The following is a 20,975-nucleotide window of genomic DNA, read 5'->3' as shown; positions in this document are numbered from 1 at the left end:
GCCACCCAGGCACCCCAAAAGGGTTTAATTTTGGATTTGTTTGTTTCTATGACGTAGGGTAGGGATCCTACTTCACTCTTTCTCATATGCATAATCATTTGTTCCAACAACATTAATGAAGACTCAGTGATCTGCAATGCCTCCTATGTCATATACACATGGATCTTTTCTAGGCTGTCTATCCATTTTAGTTAATCTTTTCATCTCTGCTTCATCTTTTTGGTTAATTTGTTTATTTCCAGTAGGATGCTTCTCAATTTACCATAACTTCAAAATAAATTTTGAATCTGTTAAGGTACCTCCTCTACCTACCTCTCCTTATTTATTTTCCTTCCTTCACTTTCATATCCCACCTCTCCACTCTTACTGATTTTCATGTCTGTTCTTGGGATTTTGCTGTTCCATATAAATTTAAGTATTTGAATTCCACCAGAAATGTCTGCTGGAATTTTTAATGGCATGGCCTTGAGTCTATTGTCCTTCAGCTGATTTCTTTATAATTTTTAGTCTTCTGTCTATAAACATGATTTATATCTTCATTTATGCATGCTTTCTTAAACATCTTTCGATAAAGTGTTACAATTTCATCTATAGGTATACACAGTTTGTTGAATTTATTCTAGGTGCCTCTTTTATTGCTATTATAAATATATTTTTGGTAATTGCCTTTTCTGTTACTACATAGGAATGCACATTGCTTTTTTTTTTTTTAATCCTATGCCAACTGCCTTGTTAAGTTCTTATTTCTGATAATTTTTAGATTATTTTGGGTTATTTATGTAGACAGTGATGTCAGGAGTGATACTAGAATTATGGGTTGACTTTTTGTTTTCAACACTTTAAAAATGCTGTTCCCATAGTTTTGTGTGTATGTGTATGTATTCACTTTCAAAGGTAAAACATACAGGGAAAAATCACCCTGAGTTAAACTACAGTGAAACAGCAGCACATTTGAAATCCTACTAACATCAAACATTGGACAATCAAATATTCATTGTTAAAAATTATTATAAAATGGTTAAAAACAAAATGTGGAATCATAAACATGAGCAAGTAATAATTTTCTATTAAAAAAATGAATATGGGACACCTGGGTAGCTCAGTCATTTGAGCATCCGACTTCAATTCAGGTCATGATCTCATGGTTCGGGAGTTCGAGACCCACATCCAGCTTGCTGCTGTCAGTGCAGAGCCTGCTTCGGATCTTCTGTCCCCTTCTCTACCCCTCCCCTGCTTGTGCCTTCAAAAATAAATAAATATAAAAAAATAAATACAGTGATGAAAAAGGACACTTAGAAGTGAAAAATATAATTGCTGAATTTAAAACCTTGTTGGATGTGTAAATCAGATTAAACCTGAGGACCTAAAATGAATTTGCTTTTACTCCAGAGAGGATTTGTGACTTTCTTGTAGGAACCAGGGTGACTGTTGACTTGGGACCACTTTAGCACCTGTTCTAGGGAACCTGACTGAACCCAGCAGTCTCAGATACAATTTCTCCACTTTATAAGGGGTCTGAGAACTAGTGCCAGCCACAGGCATTTGTCCCTGAGGCAGTTTTACCTTTAGAGTGTGGTTATTGCTTATTTTTACTGACAACTTTTTTGACAACTTCTGTGCACCCAACATTAGAATGAAAATGTCTTATGCTGGTCTAGTTAGAATGCAGCGTAATTTCTCCTCAGTAAATCTAGTCCATTTACTGCCTGAAGCAAAAATGTCACCATTAGTATTTTCTCTGGGAAATTTCTAGCTTATTACTTTTGCTCATTTATCTGTTGAGTGCTTATTGCTTTCTAGACTTATATATATATATATATTGGAGAGTAATTCTTTGTTATATATGTTGTAAATATTTTTCTCCCAGTCTTTTGTTTAACTGGCAACTTTGTTTTTAGTGTCTTTTGTTTTAGAAGATTTTAAATCGCAATATTCGATTTATCACTCATGCTTTATGGCTTTTGAATGTTCCCATTTTCTAAGAAATCCTTCTTCATCCCAAGCTCATAATGATGTGCTTCCATATTTTCTTCCAAGATATGTATACACATCTTGTATATGTACATATACCTTTACCTTTTCAATAATTCTTGATTTTATCTTTGTAAATGTCTGCAGCAGAAATTACCTTTTTCCCAATTGGAATGCCTGTCTCAACAGTAGTTACTAAAGAATTCATTATCCTTACCTTTCTGATTTGAGATGTCACCTTTACCTGATAATAAATTATCACTTATATAGGCACATTTCTAGAATTTCATTTAGTGCAGTGTTTTTATTTTATTTCTGTGTTAACATTTTTGCATTTTCTATTATGATTCTTTCATTATTTGTTTTTATATCTGATCTGACAAGGTAAACCCTCTGTTTATTCCTTGTTTTTATCAAAGGTATCTTCACTTTATTTTTCTACTGCATGTGAATTTTAGAAATTTAGAATCTATGAACATTTTTTATTGAGGTCATGTGATTAGATTAGTTTAAGGAGAATTGACTTTTTAAAAAATGTTTTTTAATTCATTTTTAAGAGAGAGCAAACGCGAACAGGGGGGAGGGGTAGAGAGAGACGGGGACAGAGGTTCTGAAGCAGGCCCGTGCTGACAGCAGAGATCCTGATGCTAGGCTCAAACTCAGAAACTGTGAGATTATGACCTGAGCCAAAGTTGGACGCTTAACAGACTGAGACACACAGATGCCCCAAGAATTGATATTTTTTTTTTATGATGTCAGCTATCTTGAACTGTAGTTCTGTTTGTTGGAATTCAGTAAGGCTGTAGATAACAGGCATACTAAAAAACAGTGGCATGAGTCAGACAGAAGATTGTCTTACATTTGGGAAAACTGAAAGTAAGCAGATCGTTGCAGATATAATGTTGCATGGTGTAAGGGACCCGGGTTTCTTGTTCACTTCCTTTTTGTTCTTCAGACACACTACTCATGTTCCCACTGTACATGGGCATATTGTAGATGTGATATTCCCTGGACTCTCTTTCCTCCAGTCTTCATTTGGCTTGGTCCTCACTTTAGTTTAGAAGTTAACTCTTTAGAGAGTCTTTGCTTAGCCAGCCAACGGAAAGTAGTTTCTTCATTCACACTTGCTGTCTTGTGAAGGACTCATCAGAAAATATCCTGTTTGTTTGTTTACCATTCCTTGTGTTTCCCACTCCTTTTAGACTCTCTGGGTGTTTATAGTCACTTTTATTTACCATTGTATACCTAATGTTTAGAACAAGGCCTGGTCCATAATAAACATTCAAATAGTTGCTGAAGTAATGAATTTTGAAAAGAGAATAGAAGTTTCTATAACCATAGCTATTTTTAAAGATATCTTTTATTTTTGCAGTAAGATACATTTTTTGTTTTGTGTAATGCTTTATAGTAATTTGGGTTATTCATGGTTTATGCATATCTTTTTTAAAGTTACATTTTTTTAAACTTATGTTTGGTTTATTTTGGGTACTTAATGTCACTTCAGTTGTTAAAATGAAGCTTAAAAAAGACCCTTGATGTTGACTCTTGTAAAATAAGAGGAGATAATAGTGTATGCCATTAGATCTTGTCTTGACTTTAACTGGATGAGGTTTAATAACATAGGATGATATCTGCCTATTTTTTCAAAACTACTTGTTTAACTGAATAAAAATTTTTTTTTGTTCATGATTTTTCCACTAAGAGAATTATATTTTCTATTCTGCTTGTCATTGTACCTGGGATGATTAAGGGAACTTATTCACCAGGCACTTAACACCAGTACTTAAACACCAGAGGGAGCCAGAGATTCATGTTTTATTCTTATTTCAGCATTAGACGTGGCAAATATGACTGTACCTTTGCATGTTTGTTTAGTTAACCTTACTTAAACTGAGTGGCTATTTAATGATAATAAGGAATTATTATTGATTTTTTTGAAGATACGGTAATGCTTTAAGGTTAAGTTTTTTTTTAAGAGTTCTTATAGGAAAAAATAGTAAAATATTCATGGATGGATAATGCATATACATATTACCTCTGTTAGTAGGGGTTTAATGTGTTATTTTTAAACATTTGCTTTAAAAGACACTTTTAGGAAAATAACATAGGACACGTTACATGCTATTTGCATAGACAGTATTACTTCATTAAATTGGATATCCTTTCTTTTCTTATATTGCAAAAATCAGATTCTCTAATATAGATTAAACATATGTTCACCTTGCTTCATATGTAGTTTTTTCATCATGTATTTATTAAAGAGTCTGCTTTTCCTTATAGGTACAGGTATAGCCATAATACATGTTGTTATATAACCTATGAAATAATACATATAGTTAATCTTTCCAAAGCAGGACTTTGGAGAGCCGCTAGTGACAAAAGAAACCTCTCATCTTGGAAAGATAAAGCATCAGTGTGAGCTATGCCCAGATTAGCTCTAAATCTAGAGTTAAAATTCAACAAAACAGTCTTCTTGGAGGAGTTGCCTTATACTAGATCTCAATAGAAATTAAGCTCTTAAACATTCTTCGCAGGAAAATTATATGAATAAAGACTTGGGAGAAAAGATACGAAGTCTTTCAAAGTTTTTGGCCAGATTTTGTCATAGTAAAATGCTGTTTAGGAAAAATGTTTGTACTTAGGTGCAGAATGAACTGGAAGAAAAGGTATTAGAGGTAGATGAAGCAAAGGTTGAAGTTACATAGGCAGGAAATAGGACATGTCTCTTTTATACGTCATGGGCATCCTCAAGAAGGATCAAAGCCAAGAGATAGTGACAATTGTATGGTATTATTTATAATAAAAATTTCTTAACAGTATTAATAATGGAAAATGTATTAAATATAGGAAGTGGGTGGTAGATACTTTCAGAACAATTTATAAATAAACAATTGCTAGTATAGCATAGGTCAACAATTTCAAAACTACCCATGAACTTACTGAGATTATTGATTTGTGGGCTCACCCAGAATAAAATCTCTGGAGGCTGAACCTTGGCAAGAGTCTGTATTTTAAAAATCCTCATAGTATTTCTGCTGCTCATTATAAGTTTGGGACTGTAAGTATAACCATCAGGTTTCCAAATGTGATCTATAGAAAATAGTTTTGAAAATGAGGACTTTTTCAGGGAATTTGTGAAGTTAAAACAATTTTAATTTTAATACTACTACTAATAATAATAATGTTATTTGCCCTTTTCAGTATATTATTTGATTAGTGGTTCAAAAACTACAGTGGCAAAACCTCTGGCACCTTAGTATTATTCAAGGCAGGGACACAAAACTATGCTGGTAGCCATTCATTCTTTACCCTCACACACAGTAAATGAAAAGAACCTAGATGTTTTGTTTGTTTGTTTGTCTTTAATGAGATGTCATGCATTATTATTTTTATTAGGTCTCAACCCTTGAGTACACACCTGTTTAGTATTCTGTGTGACAAAATAGGAGGTTTGCATAAAGCTCTTCTGCATGTTGGGGTCTCAAGGTTGTCTCAAGGACAAGTGCTTGCGCTTGTGTTTCAATTGTGAGCTAAACTAACCACTTTTCATGGAGCACCACTTTTACTTGAAAGAACAAAGAGCAACTGAAAAACAAACGGTGGTTATTTAGACTTGGGAATTTGACAGATATTTTTGTGAAAATGAAAAAACGGAGCCTGTCACTTCAGGGAAAACAACTGACAGCATTTATTTGCCAGTGATAAAGTTTGAGCTTTTTAAGCAAATATTAAAAATTTGCAAACCTTGTATCCACTACCATGAGCTTAACATCTTCTCAATACTTAGATTTTCTGATAAGATCAGTGCAGATATTAACATGTGATTTTGGATTGCGTATGGTGAATCTAAATTTGGAAGATCTGTGTAAACTCAGTGACACAATATTTTGCAGATTACCAACACATGATGTTACAAAACCATGCATTAAAGGTTCATCCAAAGTGAAGAGGGTCAATGGATTTTTTTTTTTTTTAATTTTTTTTTTTAATGTTTTTATTTATTTTTGAGACAGAGAGAGGCAGAGCATGAGCAGGGGAGGGGCAGAGAGAGAGGGAGACACAGAATCAGAAGCAGGCTCCAGGCTCTGAGCTGTCAGCCCAGAGCCCGGCGCGGGGCTTGAACTCACAGACTGTGAGATCATGACCTGAGCCGAAGCCGGACGCTCAACCGACTGAGCCACCCAGGCGCCCCATGGGTCAATGGATTTTTAAAGAGATTGGAAAAAAGAGCACAATGCTATCCTTCTGAGTGATTAGTTTTTAATTTTGGCATTGTTAGCATTAAAATGGTATTTATGTTAATATGTGATGGTTTCATTACTTTTCAATGAATAAATACTCATTTAAAAAAAAAAGATTTTATTTATTTATTTTGAGAGAGAGAGAGAGAGAGAGCAGGGGAGGGGCAGAGAGAGGGGGAGAAAGGGAATTCCAAGAAAGCTCCGCACTGTCAGCACAGATCCTGACGTGGGGGTTGAACCCACAAATTGTGAGATCATGACCTGAGCCAAAATCAAGAGTTGGATGTTTAACCAACTGAGCCACCCAGGTGCCCCCCAAAATATTTTATTTTTAACTAATCTCTGCACCTGACGCGGGGCTCAAACTTACAACCCTGGGATCAAGAGTCATATGTTCCACCAGCTGAGCCAACCAGGTGCTTCTACATACTCATTTTTGATTTCTGATATGGTTCTAGTTTCTAATACAGTTTTCATTCAAAATCTTATAATAGCTACAGTTTTCACCCAAGCTAGATAAGGGAATTGATGAATAGAGATGTGAACAAATTTGTTCAAGGTCATCCTTTTAATAACTGTCAGAACAGGGACTGAAACCTTGGTCTCTAACTCTAGAATTGGTACAGTTAATTAATTAATTAATTAATTGATTATCTTGAGAAAGAGCACAAGAGCCAGCAAGAGCAGGGGAGAGATGGGTGTGGAAGGGGGGTAGAGAATCTCAAAGCAGGCTCCATGGAGCCTGGAGGCTGACACTGGGCTCAGTCTCTGAATCTGACTGTCAGATCATGACCTTAACCAAAATCAAGAGTTGGACGCTTTACTGACTGAGCCACCCAGGTGCCCCAGTGGTCTTAATTTTATAACTCCGTAGTTTTCCAAGTGTGGTCCACCGAGTGTGTACCTCACAGACACCTAAGTATGTTTGTTTAAAAGCAAACAAACAAACAAACAAACAAACCAAAAAAAACCCTCTATAATAGACCCACTGAACATGAATTGTGGGTGCTGAATGGGTGTGTATTTGATTGTGAGACCTGCATTTTGAACATACTCCTGGGTGGTTCTTAAAATCACTAAGGTTTGGGAAATCCTTCAGTATGTTACACTACATTTGAGTCAAAAGAGGAAAGACAAAAGGGATTTCCCATGAGAAAAATAACTTCACAGAGGCATGAAAAGAGGAATAAATAGGGTGTTGTGTGAGTTTATGTGCTGGCTATGGTATAGAGGTTATGCCTGAGGGTGGTTAAAAAAAAAAAAAAGGATTGAAGGCAAAATTATTTTACCAGGGATTAGTAATCTAAGGGAAAAATTTGATCTTAAAATAAATTTTTTCTTTATACTTTCTAAACAAATTTATTCTACTAAGTAATATATATATTTTGTACAATATTCAAAAGGAAAAAAGGATATACAATGGAAAAATATGGTTCTCCCTTGCTTCTTTTTCACTCTGCTACCCAGGTTCCCATTCTAGAGCCAACCACTGTTAGCAAATTCTTGTGTATTTTTCTGGGTGTAATTTTCTCAAAATAGATGGTAGTATATAATACATCATGTTTTACATTTTGTTTTTTACAACTTAGTGGTAATAAATCTTGGAGATTGTGCTATCCCAGTGTATATTCATTGTGATTTGAGATTTTTATCAGTTACATAATGATGAATAGTTAAGCTATTTCCAGTGTTTTGTACTAGGAAAACAAAGCTGCAGTGGCTATCATTTCACATAATTTCTAGAAAGAAGTGCTTATTCATTTTAAATTGTCAGATAATATCAAGTAAATCTCCACAGAGGTTAGATTTACAAATTACACTGAGCAACAAAGCTTACAATAGCATATTTTCACATGTTCTGATGAACTTTATTAACAAGTTTTTTCCAGTCTAACAGGTGAAAGGTTATATCTTGTATTTCTCTTATGAGTCGAACATCTTATTTTTGAGTCATTTTAAACTTTCTGTTAACTGAAAATTCTTGTGCTTTGTCCATTTTTCCATTGGATCATAGGTTCTTTCCTTAGTTATTTGTAGGAGCTCTTTGTATATTAAACTAATTCCTTTTCCCATGATATGAATTACTTCCTTTAATCTTCGGTCTAATATGTAGGGATTGTTATTGTCTCCATTTTACTGACAGTGCAGGTCTAGAAAGATTGATTTGCTTTATTTCATACAGATAATAACTGGCAGTCAGGATTACACTATGGGCAGTTCGACTCCTCATTTTTACCCACTGTTCTTCTCAGTATATTGTAGTAGATAAATAGCACACTGTTCTGAATACATGGAAGTTTCCTCAACTATTTACCATTTACATACTACTCTGCTAAGAATGAGAGAGGTGATAAAAATAATATATTTATTATGCTTAATATATTTGTTGAATATAATCAATACTGTTAGTCTAGTAGGAGTTTAAGAGAAATAGGCTGATTTTTTTTGTATTTACAAAATAACCATATGTTCATTTATTTACCATTTATTGAATATTTACTATATGAAGCATAATCCTGGAAATTAAAGACACTTTCTGCCGTCATTCATAGGTTAATATGGGAGATAAGCAAGTAATCCAGTGCTTAAAATATGGTAGAATAAGTGCTGTGGTGGAGTATGTAAAGACTACCTTGGAATATCCAAGTCCTCCTCCCAGACAAGTGGGGACGTGCTGTATTGCATTTCAGTAAAGTTATTTGTGTGTGTGTGGGGGGGGGGCTTAATACAGGTTATCCCTTGAAATATGCTGATTTTTAGAATAGGAAGCAGAGTAAAACCTACCATAACAGAGACAAAACATGTTCTCAGAAGTTAAAAAGTTGGAGCAATTGGACACATGCTTTTTTTTAAAGTATCAGTATTAGTATTTTATTAGCATAAAAACAAAGTAAAAACATAAAAACAAAAGTTTAAAACAAATTAAAGTGGCATTTCTAAACTACACATTTGAAAAGGACTGGATATAGGTAAGACTTTTGACAACTGAAAGATAATCAAAGAGGAGTTTGAAGACTAGAACTGGAAGTAGGGAATGTTCTGAGCAAGGCCAGAATCAGTATGAGCTGTGTGATAGTGAGTAATGGGAGGTAAGAGTGCTAAGTTAAGGTCATTACCTGGAAAACCTTGAATATCAAGTTAAGTTATTGGCAGAGTAATAAACAGAGTTTAAAAACAGAGATTTTTAAACAGGAGAGTAATACGATTCTCTCTACTTTAGAAGAATCAGTCTGGTGCTGGTATAGATCTTAAGAGGGTGGAAGACATTTAAGAAGTCAGGCATAAGCAGTGGATAACTTTATCAAAAGCTAAAGAATTAGATCCGTTTAGAAGCCAGATTGCAAGACATTAATGATAATTGGGTAATGCTTCTTTAATTTTTACATAGTAACTCATTACAACCCACAGAATCTTGAATTGGAAAGCTTTTTCTATTAAGGCATTATTAAATTTCCTTTTTGCATATCTTAAAAAGAAAACAGAACAGATTATTTTTCATAGTACCTTCATAAAAAGACACTGCATTAGATCAGAAGACTTGAAGATATAGTTCAGAGAGTCTCATTTTCTTCTTCAGAATTAAAACCAAACCAAAATCACAACGGTGCTTCAACATCAAAGCCTTTAATACTGTCCTGGCCTATCTTAGCTTTATTGATAATGCTGTTACAGCATTGTGTTGTCTTTTCTTTCCATCAGTCTGCCTCCTGTCTTAGAGGAAGTGTTAAATGGCTTGGGTGCTATTTACTGTGGCACCTTTTCCTCTTCCCTCAGTAGGGGTCTTCCTCTCTATTGCTGCCGCCCTCGGTAACCATAGCAACTGACAGCTGTACTAGAGGGAGCTGTGTTCAGCTTGGGGCCAAATAGGAGGAGGGAAGGCAGGCACGAACAAATCTTATTGGGCAGTTAGTTCCTTGCTTATTTCAGAGGAGGGCTGCAAGAAGATTCTTAAAAACATGGGACTGTCTCCTCTTTGATGAATTCTGTTCATTTTTAGTACTCTGGTAGTAAGTACTAGTAAGTACTGGTAGTAAGTATGCCTGGTACTGTTCTCTGCAGCCTGTGTGTGACATTTCAACAGGGAGTATGCAGAAACCCCTTGGAAGCAAATTGCAGTTTATAGGGCCTGTGTACCTGACAAACATCTGAGATTGTAAGCATTTGGTGTTGTGTGCATGTGTGTAAAGACCTTTTTTATATACCTTAAACAATTCTACGTTTTTTAATGTTATTTTTGAGACAGAGACAGTGTGAATGGGGGGGGGGGGGGGGGTGCAGAGAGGGAGAGAGGGAGACACAGAATCCAAAGCAGGCTCCAGACTCTGAGCTGTTAGCACAGAGCCCGACGTGGGGCTTGAACTCAGGAACTGTGACATCATGACTTGAGCCGAAGTTGGATGCTTAACAGACTGAGCCACCCAGGCCCCCCTACCTTAAGCAATTCTGATTTTCTTTTTAAGGGAAGATTGATGTTATATGTTTAAACTTCATGTTTTCTATTTCCAGGTTTCTTTTCCTACATGTTTATTTACTATTTTTTAAATATCACTAATAATTTTTATTGGGTAATTCATGTACATAGTACAGTATTCAAAAGGTAGAAAAGAGTATACTATAGTATAAAGTAAGTCTTTCCTATCCCTACTTCCTTGTTTTCCTCTCCAGAGAATTTCTCATTTATCTTTCCAGAGATATGTGAGGTTATACCCATATGTGTATGTGTGTGTGTATGTGTGTGTGTCTGCGTGTCTGTCTGTTTCCCAAGGGACAGTTTCTTCTCTACCTCTTTTTTTTTTTTTTTTTTTTTTTCTGCTCCATAGTACTCCTTGGCAGTTGTTCTGTATCAGGTCAAAGAGGATTCCCTCATTCTTTTAAGTGGCTGAGAGGGACCTTTGAAAACACCTAATCTAAGTTACTCATTTTTAAAAAAAAATTTTTATTAATTTTTATTTTTTAATTTTTATTTATTTTTGAGAGAGGCAGAGACAGAGCATGAGCTGGGGAGGGGCAGAGAGAGAGGGAGACACAGAATCCAAAGCAGGCTCCAGGTTCTGAGCCATCAGCACAGAGCCTGACAAGGGGCTTGAACCCACAAGCTGTGAGATGATGACCTGAGCTGAAGTCAGATGCTCAACCGACTGAGCCACCCAGGCACCCCTAAGTTACTCATTTTTAAAGGAAATTTGAGTCCTAGAGATGGTAAGTAACTGGTTGGGTTTCAATTTTAGAGTGAACTAGTTCTTCATTAATGTGTAGTTGGCCTTTTTTAAAAAAATAGATATTGTTTATTAAAGCAGGTTTAGGTTCACAGCAAAATTGTTCGGAAGATACAGAGAATTCCCCTAATCCCACACATGCATCACCTCCCTCATTATCAACATCTCCCACCATAGTGATCATTTGTCACAGTTGACAAACCTGCATTGGCCATCAGTATCCCTCAAAGTCCAAAATTTACATTACAGTTTGCTGTTGGTGTAGTACATCCTATGGGTTTTAACAAATGTATAATGATGTGTATCCAACATTATAGTATCATACAGAGTACTTTCACTGCCCTAAAAATTCTGTGTTCTGACTATTCATCTCTCTCCTCGCTAAATCTCTGGCAACTGCCGGTCTTTTTAGTTTGCCTTTTCCAGAACGTCATATAGTTGGTATCATACGTTATGTAGCCTTTTCAGATTGACTTTTTTCACTTAGTAATATGCATTTAAGTTTCCCTGTATGTCTTTTCATGGTGTGACATCTCAATTTTTTTTTTTTTTTTAGCACTTAATAAAACTCCATTGTCTGGATATGCCACAATTTATTTATACACTTAGTTACTGAAGGACATCATGATTATTTCCAAGTTTTATCTGTTATCTTTGAAGCTGCTCTAAACATCTGTGTACAAGTTTTTGTGTGGACATAAGTTTCCAACTCCTTTGGGTAAATCGAAGTGCAGTTGTTGGATTGTACAGTAAAAGTATGTTTAGTTCTGTAATACACTGCTAAATTGTCTTCCAGGGTGACTGTACCATTTGGCATTCCCACCAGCAGTGAATGCGAGTTCCTGTTGCTCCACATCTTCACCAGCATTTGATGTCAGTGTTTAGGATTTTGCCTTTTCAAACAGATGTTTAGTGTTATCTCATTTTAATGTATATTTCTCTGGTGAAAGGATGTGGAGCATCTTTTCATATGCTTCTTTGCTATCCGTACATCTTTGGTGAGGCATCTGTTAGGTCTTTGGCCCATTTTTTAATTGGTTTGTTTTATTGCTGAGTTTTAAGAGTTCTTTGTGTATTTTGGATAACAGCCCTTTATCTGATGCCTTTTACAAATATTTTCTCCCAGTTTGTGTAGCTTGTCTTTTCATTCCCTTGATATATCAGGTTTTTTGTTTGTTTGTTTGTTTTTTGCACTTTAACGTAATCTTTACCCTCAACATGAGGCTCAAACTCACAACCCCAAGATCAAGAACCACATGCTCTACTGACTGAGCCAGCCAGGTGCCTCTTGAGACCTGGGGTTTTTAGAAATATTTTTCACTCAGACCTTTTATTTTTTTATTTGGATCTTGGTCCATCTTTGGGTTTATGGTGTCTGCCATTCTTACACTTAAGATGTTTACCTGTTTAGATGTTTCTGGAAACACTACTTATGTAGGTGGCAAAATAATTCTTAGAACCATTTTTGGCATTCATACTTCTGACAGTACCTCTGTGACATTTGATAAGGCAGACTGCAAGCATTTTTGTATAGTTTCTTTGTATTGCATGTTTTATTTTTCCCTTTGTAAAGACTCACCTCTGAATGTTAGGGTTTTAAATCTGTTCAGATTATGAGACTCTTGTTCTATCTCTCACTTTCAACTGCCGTGTCTAGCTTTCTTTTATTTAGTTTTTGTTTTTTTTTAAATCTCTCATATATGTTTGAGCATCGTCTCTTTTCCCCTCACCCCTAAACGCTGCTTTTTAAAGTGGAACACCAGAGGCCTTCATTTCTTGAGTACTTGACAATTATAATTTATTTCCCTTTCCCATGCACAAATGCATTACCACAGGGAGTTTCATAATTTAAATCTATTGACGTGAGACCACATGATATACCATTTGGACCATGCAATAAAGAGAAGCAACATCCTTTTTATATAATCATGTTTGTGTAAATTATGTTATACGTTGATAGGTGAGTTATGATCGGTAACCTGCTTGTTATTACATATGGTGATAAGGATGCTGTGAGGGAATTTTCGTATTTCTTTTCTCTCTTCTCTACCCTTAAACAGATACGCTCATCTTAGCACTGTAGCCATGTAGCAATCCTATTAGATAAAAACAACTATTTAATTTTGCTGGTGCGATGCAAGGAGCTCAAACATATTTTGTGTTTTATATATATGTCATGTTAGTATGTGTGTGTGTGTATAATTTTATATCTTGTATGTAGACCTTTGCAGCCATTTGCTCGAGGATGTGGTTTAATGAATTCAGTTGGTACAGATGGAGCACACCAAAAGTCTCAGGCAGAAAATCAAAACTAGTTTTAACCATTTGGTTTCAGAATAGTTAGTCAAGAAAGCTTCTTTTCAAGGGTCTTTATGTGGGTATGGACCTTTGAGGACCAGGGGATTTCTCCTGCTCCTCAGTGGAACAGTAGAGTACACTGGGGAAATCAGAGGGCATTTAACATCTTGGATGAAAACAAAGAAGTCTGTTTTCATTTCTTTGTCTCTTCATTTCAGGGCATTTGTGGATAACTTAGTTTAACTCCCAAGTCCCTCATTGACTAAACTGAAAGACAGAGAGATGGACACTAGGAGACACAGTTGCTTCTGATTCATCTTTCTGATTAAATATACACTAATGGTTAGACATTTCAATTAATTTTAAAAGCTTCCAGGGAAAGATAGCTATTGTTCAGTTCTCTTGCTTGGATGAATTGAGAAATTAATGTCTGTAGTTATAAGGAAAGATCTGTAATTCTTTGCTCTCTTAAATCATTCATGTACAGATCACCAACCACCACCACCACCAAAAAGCTATCTTTTTTTCCTCTTAGGGATGAAGATGACATCAATGATGTGGCTTCCATGGCAGGGGTCAACCTCAGTGAAGAAAATGCTTGCATCTTAGCAACAAACTCTGACTTGGTTGGCACACTTGTTCAGTCATGTAAAGATGAACCATTTCTTTTCATTGGAGCTCTACAAAAGAGAATTTTAGACATTGGTAAGTGCAGACTTATGATTGTTGACCTGAGAGTACTGTCTGTTCCAGGGAAAGTATTATCAAAAGAGACAGCCTGGGTTGGTGTTCCTGGAACTCTGAGGCTTAAATAAGGCTGTGGGAAGAATCAGGATTTCATGGGTGTTCTAGAAAGAGGCGTTTCATTTTAAAAACTACTAATGTGGGGCGCCTGGGTGGCGCAGTCGGTTGAGCGGCCGACTTCAGCCAGGTCGCGATCTCGCGGTCTGTGGGTTCGTGCCCCGCATCGGGCTCTGGGCTGATGGCTCGGAGCCTGGAGCCTGTTTCCGATTCTGTGTCTCCCTCTCTCTCTGCCCCTCCCCAGTTCATGCTCTGTCTCTCTCTGTCCCAAAAATAAAAAAAAAAATTAAAAAAAAAAAAAAAAAAAAAAAAAAACTACTAATGTAACTTAAATCATAACCTACTGTTTTGGGTTTAGATAATAGAAGTTAATATTTTATTTATATTTCTTAGAAAAAGATGTGTGTATTTTTATGTGAATTTGTACACATGACATACAGTTTTTTTTCTGTCCTGTTCCTTTCTTGGTTGGACTTAAGTACATATGGATACATGTGCATGCATACATTATAAGTTCATGTTTATGAAATACAGAAACTGCCAAATATTGTGGAACAGAAATACAGAAGTTGAGAGTAAGTCCCTTTTTTTTTTTTTTTTTTTTTTTAATCTCAACCCTGAAATTAAACTTGTTGCCCTAAAAGAACTAAATTAAAATACTAGGTGTCTTTCTGGGTCCAAAAGTAGCTATTAGATGGCTGCAGCGTGTAGAAGGAAATGGAAAAAATGTACCAGTTTTGTTCTGGAGCCACACAGCTTTTTTGTTGTTCTTTAATACCAAACTTGCAGTAATGTGAGAGACTGCACTCTCCCCATATTGACTGAGAAATGAGACAGTTTGGAGAGAGAATATTGCCTGTGAGTTATCTCATTTCTTGTGTCCTAACCCTGGGACTTTTTGGAGTCCCTTCTCCCATATCAAATTTGGGTGGTCAATACTAGTGACCTTTGAGTATACTTTAGTAAGAATCTTTATTATTATTATTTTTATTATTATTATAATTATTAAATGTTTATACTTGAGAGAGAGAGAGAGAGAGAGAGAGAGAGAGGGAGGGAGGCAGGCAGAGGATCCAAAGCGGGCTCTGCGCTGACAGCAGACAGCCTGATGTGGGTGGGGCTCTATCCCATGAACCGCAGGACCATGACCCCAGCTGAAGTTGGATGCTTAACAGACTGAGCCACTCAGGCACCCCAAGAATCTTCATATTTTATATTGAAGCCCTAACACAAAAATCTGAAGGTTTCTGATTTCTGATTATACCCATGGTATTTTTTTTTTTTTTTTTTTTTTTTTTTGAGGGAGACAGAACGAGTAGGAAAGAGGGAGAGAGAGAGAGGGAGAGAATCTTAAGCAGGCTCCATGCTCAGCACGGAGCCCAGTGTGGGACTGCATCCCATGACCCTGGGATCATGACCTGAGCTGAAATCAAAAGATGCTCAACCAACTGAGCCACCATGGTATTTTTAAAGACTACAAAGTACATTACTATTACATATTTTAAATCTGTTTTGCAAAATAATAAATGTTTGAGCTCCCGCACCTTTTTTTTTAAATCTCTAATGTAACTTGGGTATGTTATCTTTCTTTTATTATGAAAAACTAGAATTTATAAGCAGGCCAAAAGTATAGGAATTCAGAAGAGCTCTTGTTAAAATGTTTGCCGTTTGCTTGCATTTTGTTTGACTTTTCTCCCTGCCCTCTCCTTCTCCTTTTCCTTCTTTCTTCCCTTTCCTTTATTTTTATTTTTATTTTTATTTTTATTTTTATTTATTTTTTAACTTTAGAGACAGAGCATGAGACAGGTGGGAAGGGGGCAAGATTGAGAAAGAGAGAGAGAAAGAAAATCTTAAGTGTACTCCAAGCTCAGTGCTCGGTGTGGAGCTCAGAGACCTATGCAGGGCTTAATCCCATGTCCCTGGGATCGTGACCTGAGTTGAAATCAAGAGTCCAACACTCAACCGACTGAGCCAGCCAGATGCCGTGTTTTCCTTTCTTACTGTTTCAATTTCTTCTTTGCCTAAGTGTTGTGTACGGTGTAGGAGCCAGTTCCTTAATTTTGGAAGACGCATTTTACGGTCCTGTGATGGCTTAGGAAACTTACTGGTATTGACTCCATGTAACTAACTATATAATTATCTAGAGCTTTGGTAGAGTAGAAGTAGATACTTAGTTTTATTCGTTCCCACCCCACCCCCTAACAAATTTTGTTTTTAATTTGACTTAAACTTTGATTATATGATAGGAAAGTCTTTGGCATTGCAAGAACAGTGTGATCATTTAGGACAGGGATGGGCAATTTTTCTCTACAAAGGGTCAGATAGTAAATATTTGCCACTTTGCCACATTTGTGGCAATTTGCCACATTGCCACAAAGGCCATGTGGTTTGTATCACGGCTGCTCAACTCTGCTATTACATTGCAAGAGCAGCCTTAGAGAATATGTAAACAAATAGGCAAGACTGTATCCCTATCGAACTTCATATACAAAAAGAGATCAAATTTAATTTGCCAGCCTCTGTTTTCAAGAAGAATTCTGGAAACAGCTGTTTGTATTTTCAGTCCTTAATAATCACAAATGTGTCACTTAGTAGGATAGAAAATTGCAAAACTTCTTACTTCTGAATTACCTAAGCTTTTTAAAAAACAATAAAACTATAGAGTGAGTGGAATTATGTATTTCTAGGAATGTTTTCCATTTATAGTAAAATTCCATCTTTACAGAACAGATCAGAACCAGGACTATTCCTTAATAGTCTAAAGTTCCAGAGAATTTTTTTTGGAAGGTTTTTCTACTTAAATGTTAGGATAGTAAACATGCCAATGTTTTTCCTTTTTTTGTTAATTACCTAAATTAAATTACAGACATTCTATAAAATCACATAACAAGCTTTCAAGTACCAGCTAGATTTTTTAAATCAATTATGTTGATTTAAAGAGAGTGTTATATTTAAAAGTGGGAATTTTTTTTTTTTTTTTTTTTTTAATTTTAGAGAGTGAGCACAAGGGGGGGAGAGGGGTGGAGGGGGAGAGAAGAGAGAGAGGGAGGGAGGAAGAGAGGGAATCTTAAGCAAGGCTCCACATGCTCAGTGCAGAGTCTGACACAGGGCTCGGTCCCACAACTCTGGAATCGTGATCTGAGCTGAAATCAAGAGTTGGACGCTCAACCAACTGAGCCACCCAGGTGTTGTAACTTGGTAACTTTGTCATGTTTTATTATCAGTGGATTAAAGATATTAGAACATTTGAGTGTTCGTTAAACCCTGGAATTGTCTGCAGATCCCCTCACTTGTTTATTTCTAATACTCTAAAACATGAATTTTTTTTTTTTACATAGGATAAACGATTTTATAAATACATATAAAATTATTTTTGAAGTTTCCCTCCAAAACACTACATATTTCTATGTGTTCATTTTCTTTCCCTTAGTCATGAACTGACATGTCATCACCCATCTACCCATGTTTAGTTGTAACTTTAATCATTGGATGATTTTGAAATTGTGTCCTTTATGTAGAAGACCTCTGTTATTTATGTATGCTGACAGTTTTAGTAGAGTAGCTTTGGCTTTGTAGTGTTTTTTCCCTGCTTGAATCTAAAACTGGCGATGAATTCAGTTTTGCTGGATAGCAACAAACCACATTTTGAAGGTTTGGCTTAGAAGAAGCTAAATAGTTTTATATCTTCTTCCTGTCTGCTGTGCTATAGCCTGCATTTTGGACCTTGAGCACTTTTTTGGAGGTTCTAGTAAGGGAATGCAGCTACTCACATACCTCTAACCAAAGAATGGCCCTCCTCTATCCAGTTCTGTCAGTTCAAGGGAACATGTAGCTTTGGGAGGGATGCACAAGGAACACTGAGAGAGGAAAGGGACTGCACCTTGGCAGCCAGATCAGCCACATCCACCCTGGTGATCAGATGTCACAGCCAGGTAGCCCTCACATCCTATAGCCTATACTTTGAAGTTTAACATTTATTATGAAATAGTGTTAAAGAATGAATATAAGATTTGTTGGCTTAAAAGCCAACAATTAATTAAAATTAAAGCCTATCTTTGCTATTTTGCTGTACTCATTCACACTGGGAGTATTTAAGGGTATATTTCAGATGAGAGTGCAAAAGCAAACTCTTATGTTTGTTAAAAATAAACACAATAGTACTATTAAAAACTCATTTAAATTAGCCAATCTAATTGGCTATATCTTTAGAATTAGGTCTCTGTTGATACAGGTGGTTCACTGAGCTGAGGAATTATTATTCAAAAACTGATAAGATTGATTTATAAATGAGCCTTCTGCCTTTGGGTATGTGGTCCAAGTTGTTTTCTTGAATCTTTCTTCCTAGTTAGCAGAAAGAAGAATAGAAGTTTGGTTTATTTATGGAATGAGATATAGTGAGAGAGAAATTATTCAAATGGAGGAATGAAATGATGAGGTTTTGAATCTATTTCAACTTATAAATTAATTACCAGGCCAGTTTATCAGAACATGAGTTAAAGCAAAATAAGCATGTTTGGTAATGGACAAAAGGAATGTAGGTATGTCTTGTAGACAAGGCAGTAACAGAGACCCACAATCTAAATTCATTGAAATAAATGTCGTAAATTGTTAACAGTGTCAAACAGGGCAAAATGTAATTTTCTATTTTTTTAATTACTGAAATTAACAGAATACGGCACTAATTTCTGCAGTTACCATTTTCCTCCCTGAACACTAGACTTGATTTGTGTTCTTATTAACTTTGTCCTATAAATGACCTTGCAAGGAGAATGATTCTAGAGGCTAAGTGAAACAATGTCTATATTTTCTGAGGCTTCAGGCTAGGTTTTATTAATGTAATGTCTAAGATCTTTGAAGTTGTGACTTTACCAGGAAAATCATAATCTCCAAACCTTTATTCATAATGGGTATGACTTCCAGGGGGAACAGAATACCTGCTGTGCTAATTATTTCAATTATCAGCCACTACTAAAACACGTAATGGATTTTCTCTGCTTCCACAGGTAAAAAGCATGACATTACAGAACTTAACTCTGATGCTGTGAACTTGATCTCCCATGCAACACAGGAGCGATTACGAGGCCTTCTAGAAAAACTGACTACAATTGCTCAGCATCGAATGACAACATACAAGGTAAAGGAAATCATTAAAGAAATACAGACTCTCCTCTTTCCTCTTTGTTGTGTTAAAGATAGTTTTTTGGTGTGGATTCATATTCTAAGTATATTTTTATAAAGGAAATGGTCAAGATGTAGTTCATACTGGTAGACAAAGTTTCATTCCTAATTTGCCTGATTTAGATATGCTTACATGACAAATAAAATAGAGTTTAAAATTGTGTCCAAAGCTTCTGTGTCAGTGTAGATTGAGATATGCATCTGTTCTGCCTCAGACTTCTACAGCTTTTGATTAGGAGGGAGAATGTGTTAGAATGGAATATTGGATAGCTGTGTTCTCTTCAGTGATCTGTAATCTGCTAGCATTGTTGTTCCTTTTTAATAAGTTAAATAATTGCATTGAGTGCTAATGCTGGTGCCGCTCATTATCATTTTTGGCTGCTTTTTAAACAAATTAAATGCAAGGATAGCCTGTCTTGTCCCTTGTGGTATGAACCAAATCACTTGCCATCATGAAGATGAAAGCACTTGATTTATTTGCATTATGGTTTTGGTCGAGAGCGAATTTATTGGGTGGTGACGGATGAAAAAGAAAAAGATAACCTTTTCCTCCTATATCAAGAAATGTTGGCTAGATTTTGTGCAGCATGTGGGTTACCTTATGAGGTCTTGAATTTGTGAGAATGGTCATTGTCACAATGTCTTTGCCATGGGTTAAAAGGAGCTCAGGGAAATATCAGTTACCACATCACTGGTAAGTTCCCTGGAGGAATCATTCTATTTTCTCTCCTTTCTGCTAAAGAACTTTGGAAGAACTATTTATAGTTGTATAAATCTTTGTGAGAATTTGCTGGACTGACTTAAAAATATGTGATCACGAGGAGAAAAAGCTGTGGGGGAAAAAAAACACTTTAGCTATTTTTGTGTGTTTTTAGAATTTGTCCATTTCTTCTTGGGCCTAATTTGTTAGCATATAGTTTTTTATAGTGTTCTCTTATAATCCTTTTTACTTCTGTAAGGTCAGCAGTAATGATCCCACTTTCATTTTTTAATTTTATTTCCTTAAAATATAAAGTAGGTTATTGGTTTGATATCTTCCTTTTTTTAATGTAGGCATTTACTGCTATAAATTTCCCTCTGAGCACTGCTTTCACTGCATTCTGTAAGTGTAATGTTCCAATGTTGGAACATTGTGTTTTTGTTTTCATTTATCTCTAAGTATTTTCTGATTTCCTTTGAGATTTCTTTGATCAGATGGTTGTTTGAGAGTATGCTGTTGAGTTGCCACATATTTGTGAAATTTTTAATTTCTGTTTTATTGTTGATTTCT

The 20,975-nt window shown here is 35.8% G+C and overlaps 1 protein-coding gene across 3 annotated transcripts in view; it reads left to right on the top strand.

Moving 5' to 3' along the window:
* Nucleotides 1-20,975, top strand: part of TAF4B (TATA-box binding protein associated factor 4b) — a 179,573-nt gene that overhangs the window by 46,655 nt on the left and 111,943 nt on the right. For all 3 annotated transcript variants that reach the window (XM_049620318.1, XM_049620317.1, XM_049620319.1), the window contains exons 10-11: nucleotides 14,262-14,431; nucleotides 19,531-19,661. In XM_049620318.1, coding sequence (XP_049476275.1) covers nucleotides 14,262-14,431; nucleotides 19,531-19,661 — 301 coding nt within the window. The remainder of the gene's footprint in view (nucleotides 1-14,261; nucleotides 14,432-19,530; nucleotides 19,662-20,975) is intronic.

The sequence above is a fragment of the Panthera uncia genome (genome assembly GCF_023721935.1).
Source record: "Panthera uncia isolate 11264 chromosome D3 unlocalized genomic scaffold, Puncia_PCG_1.0 HiC_scaffold_8, whole genome shotgun sequence".
Classification (NCBI taxonomy): Eukaryota; Metazoa; Chordata; class Mammalia; order Carnivora; family Felidae; genus Panthera; species Panthera uncia.
This window is presented reverse-complemented; position numbering and strand designations above follow the sequence as displayed.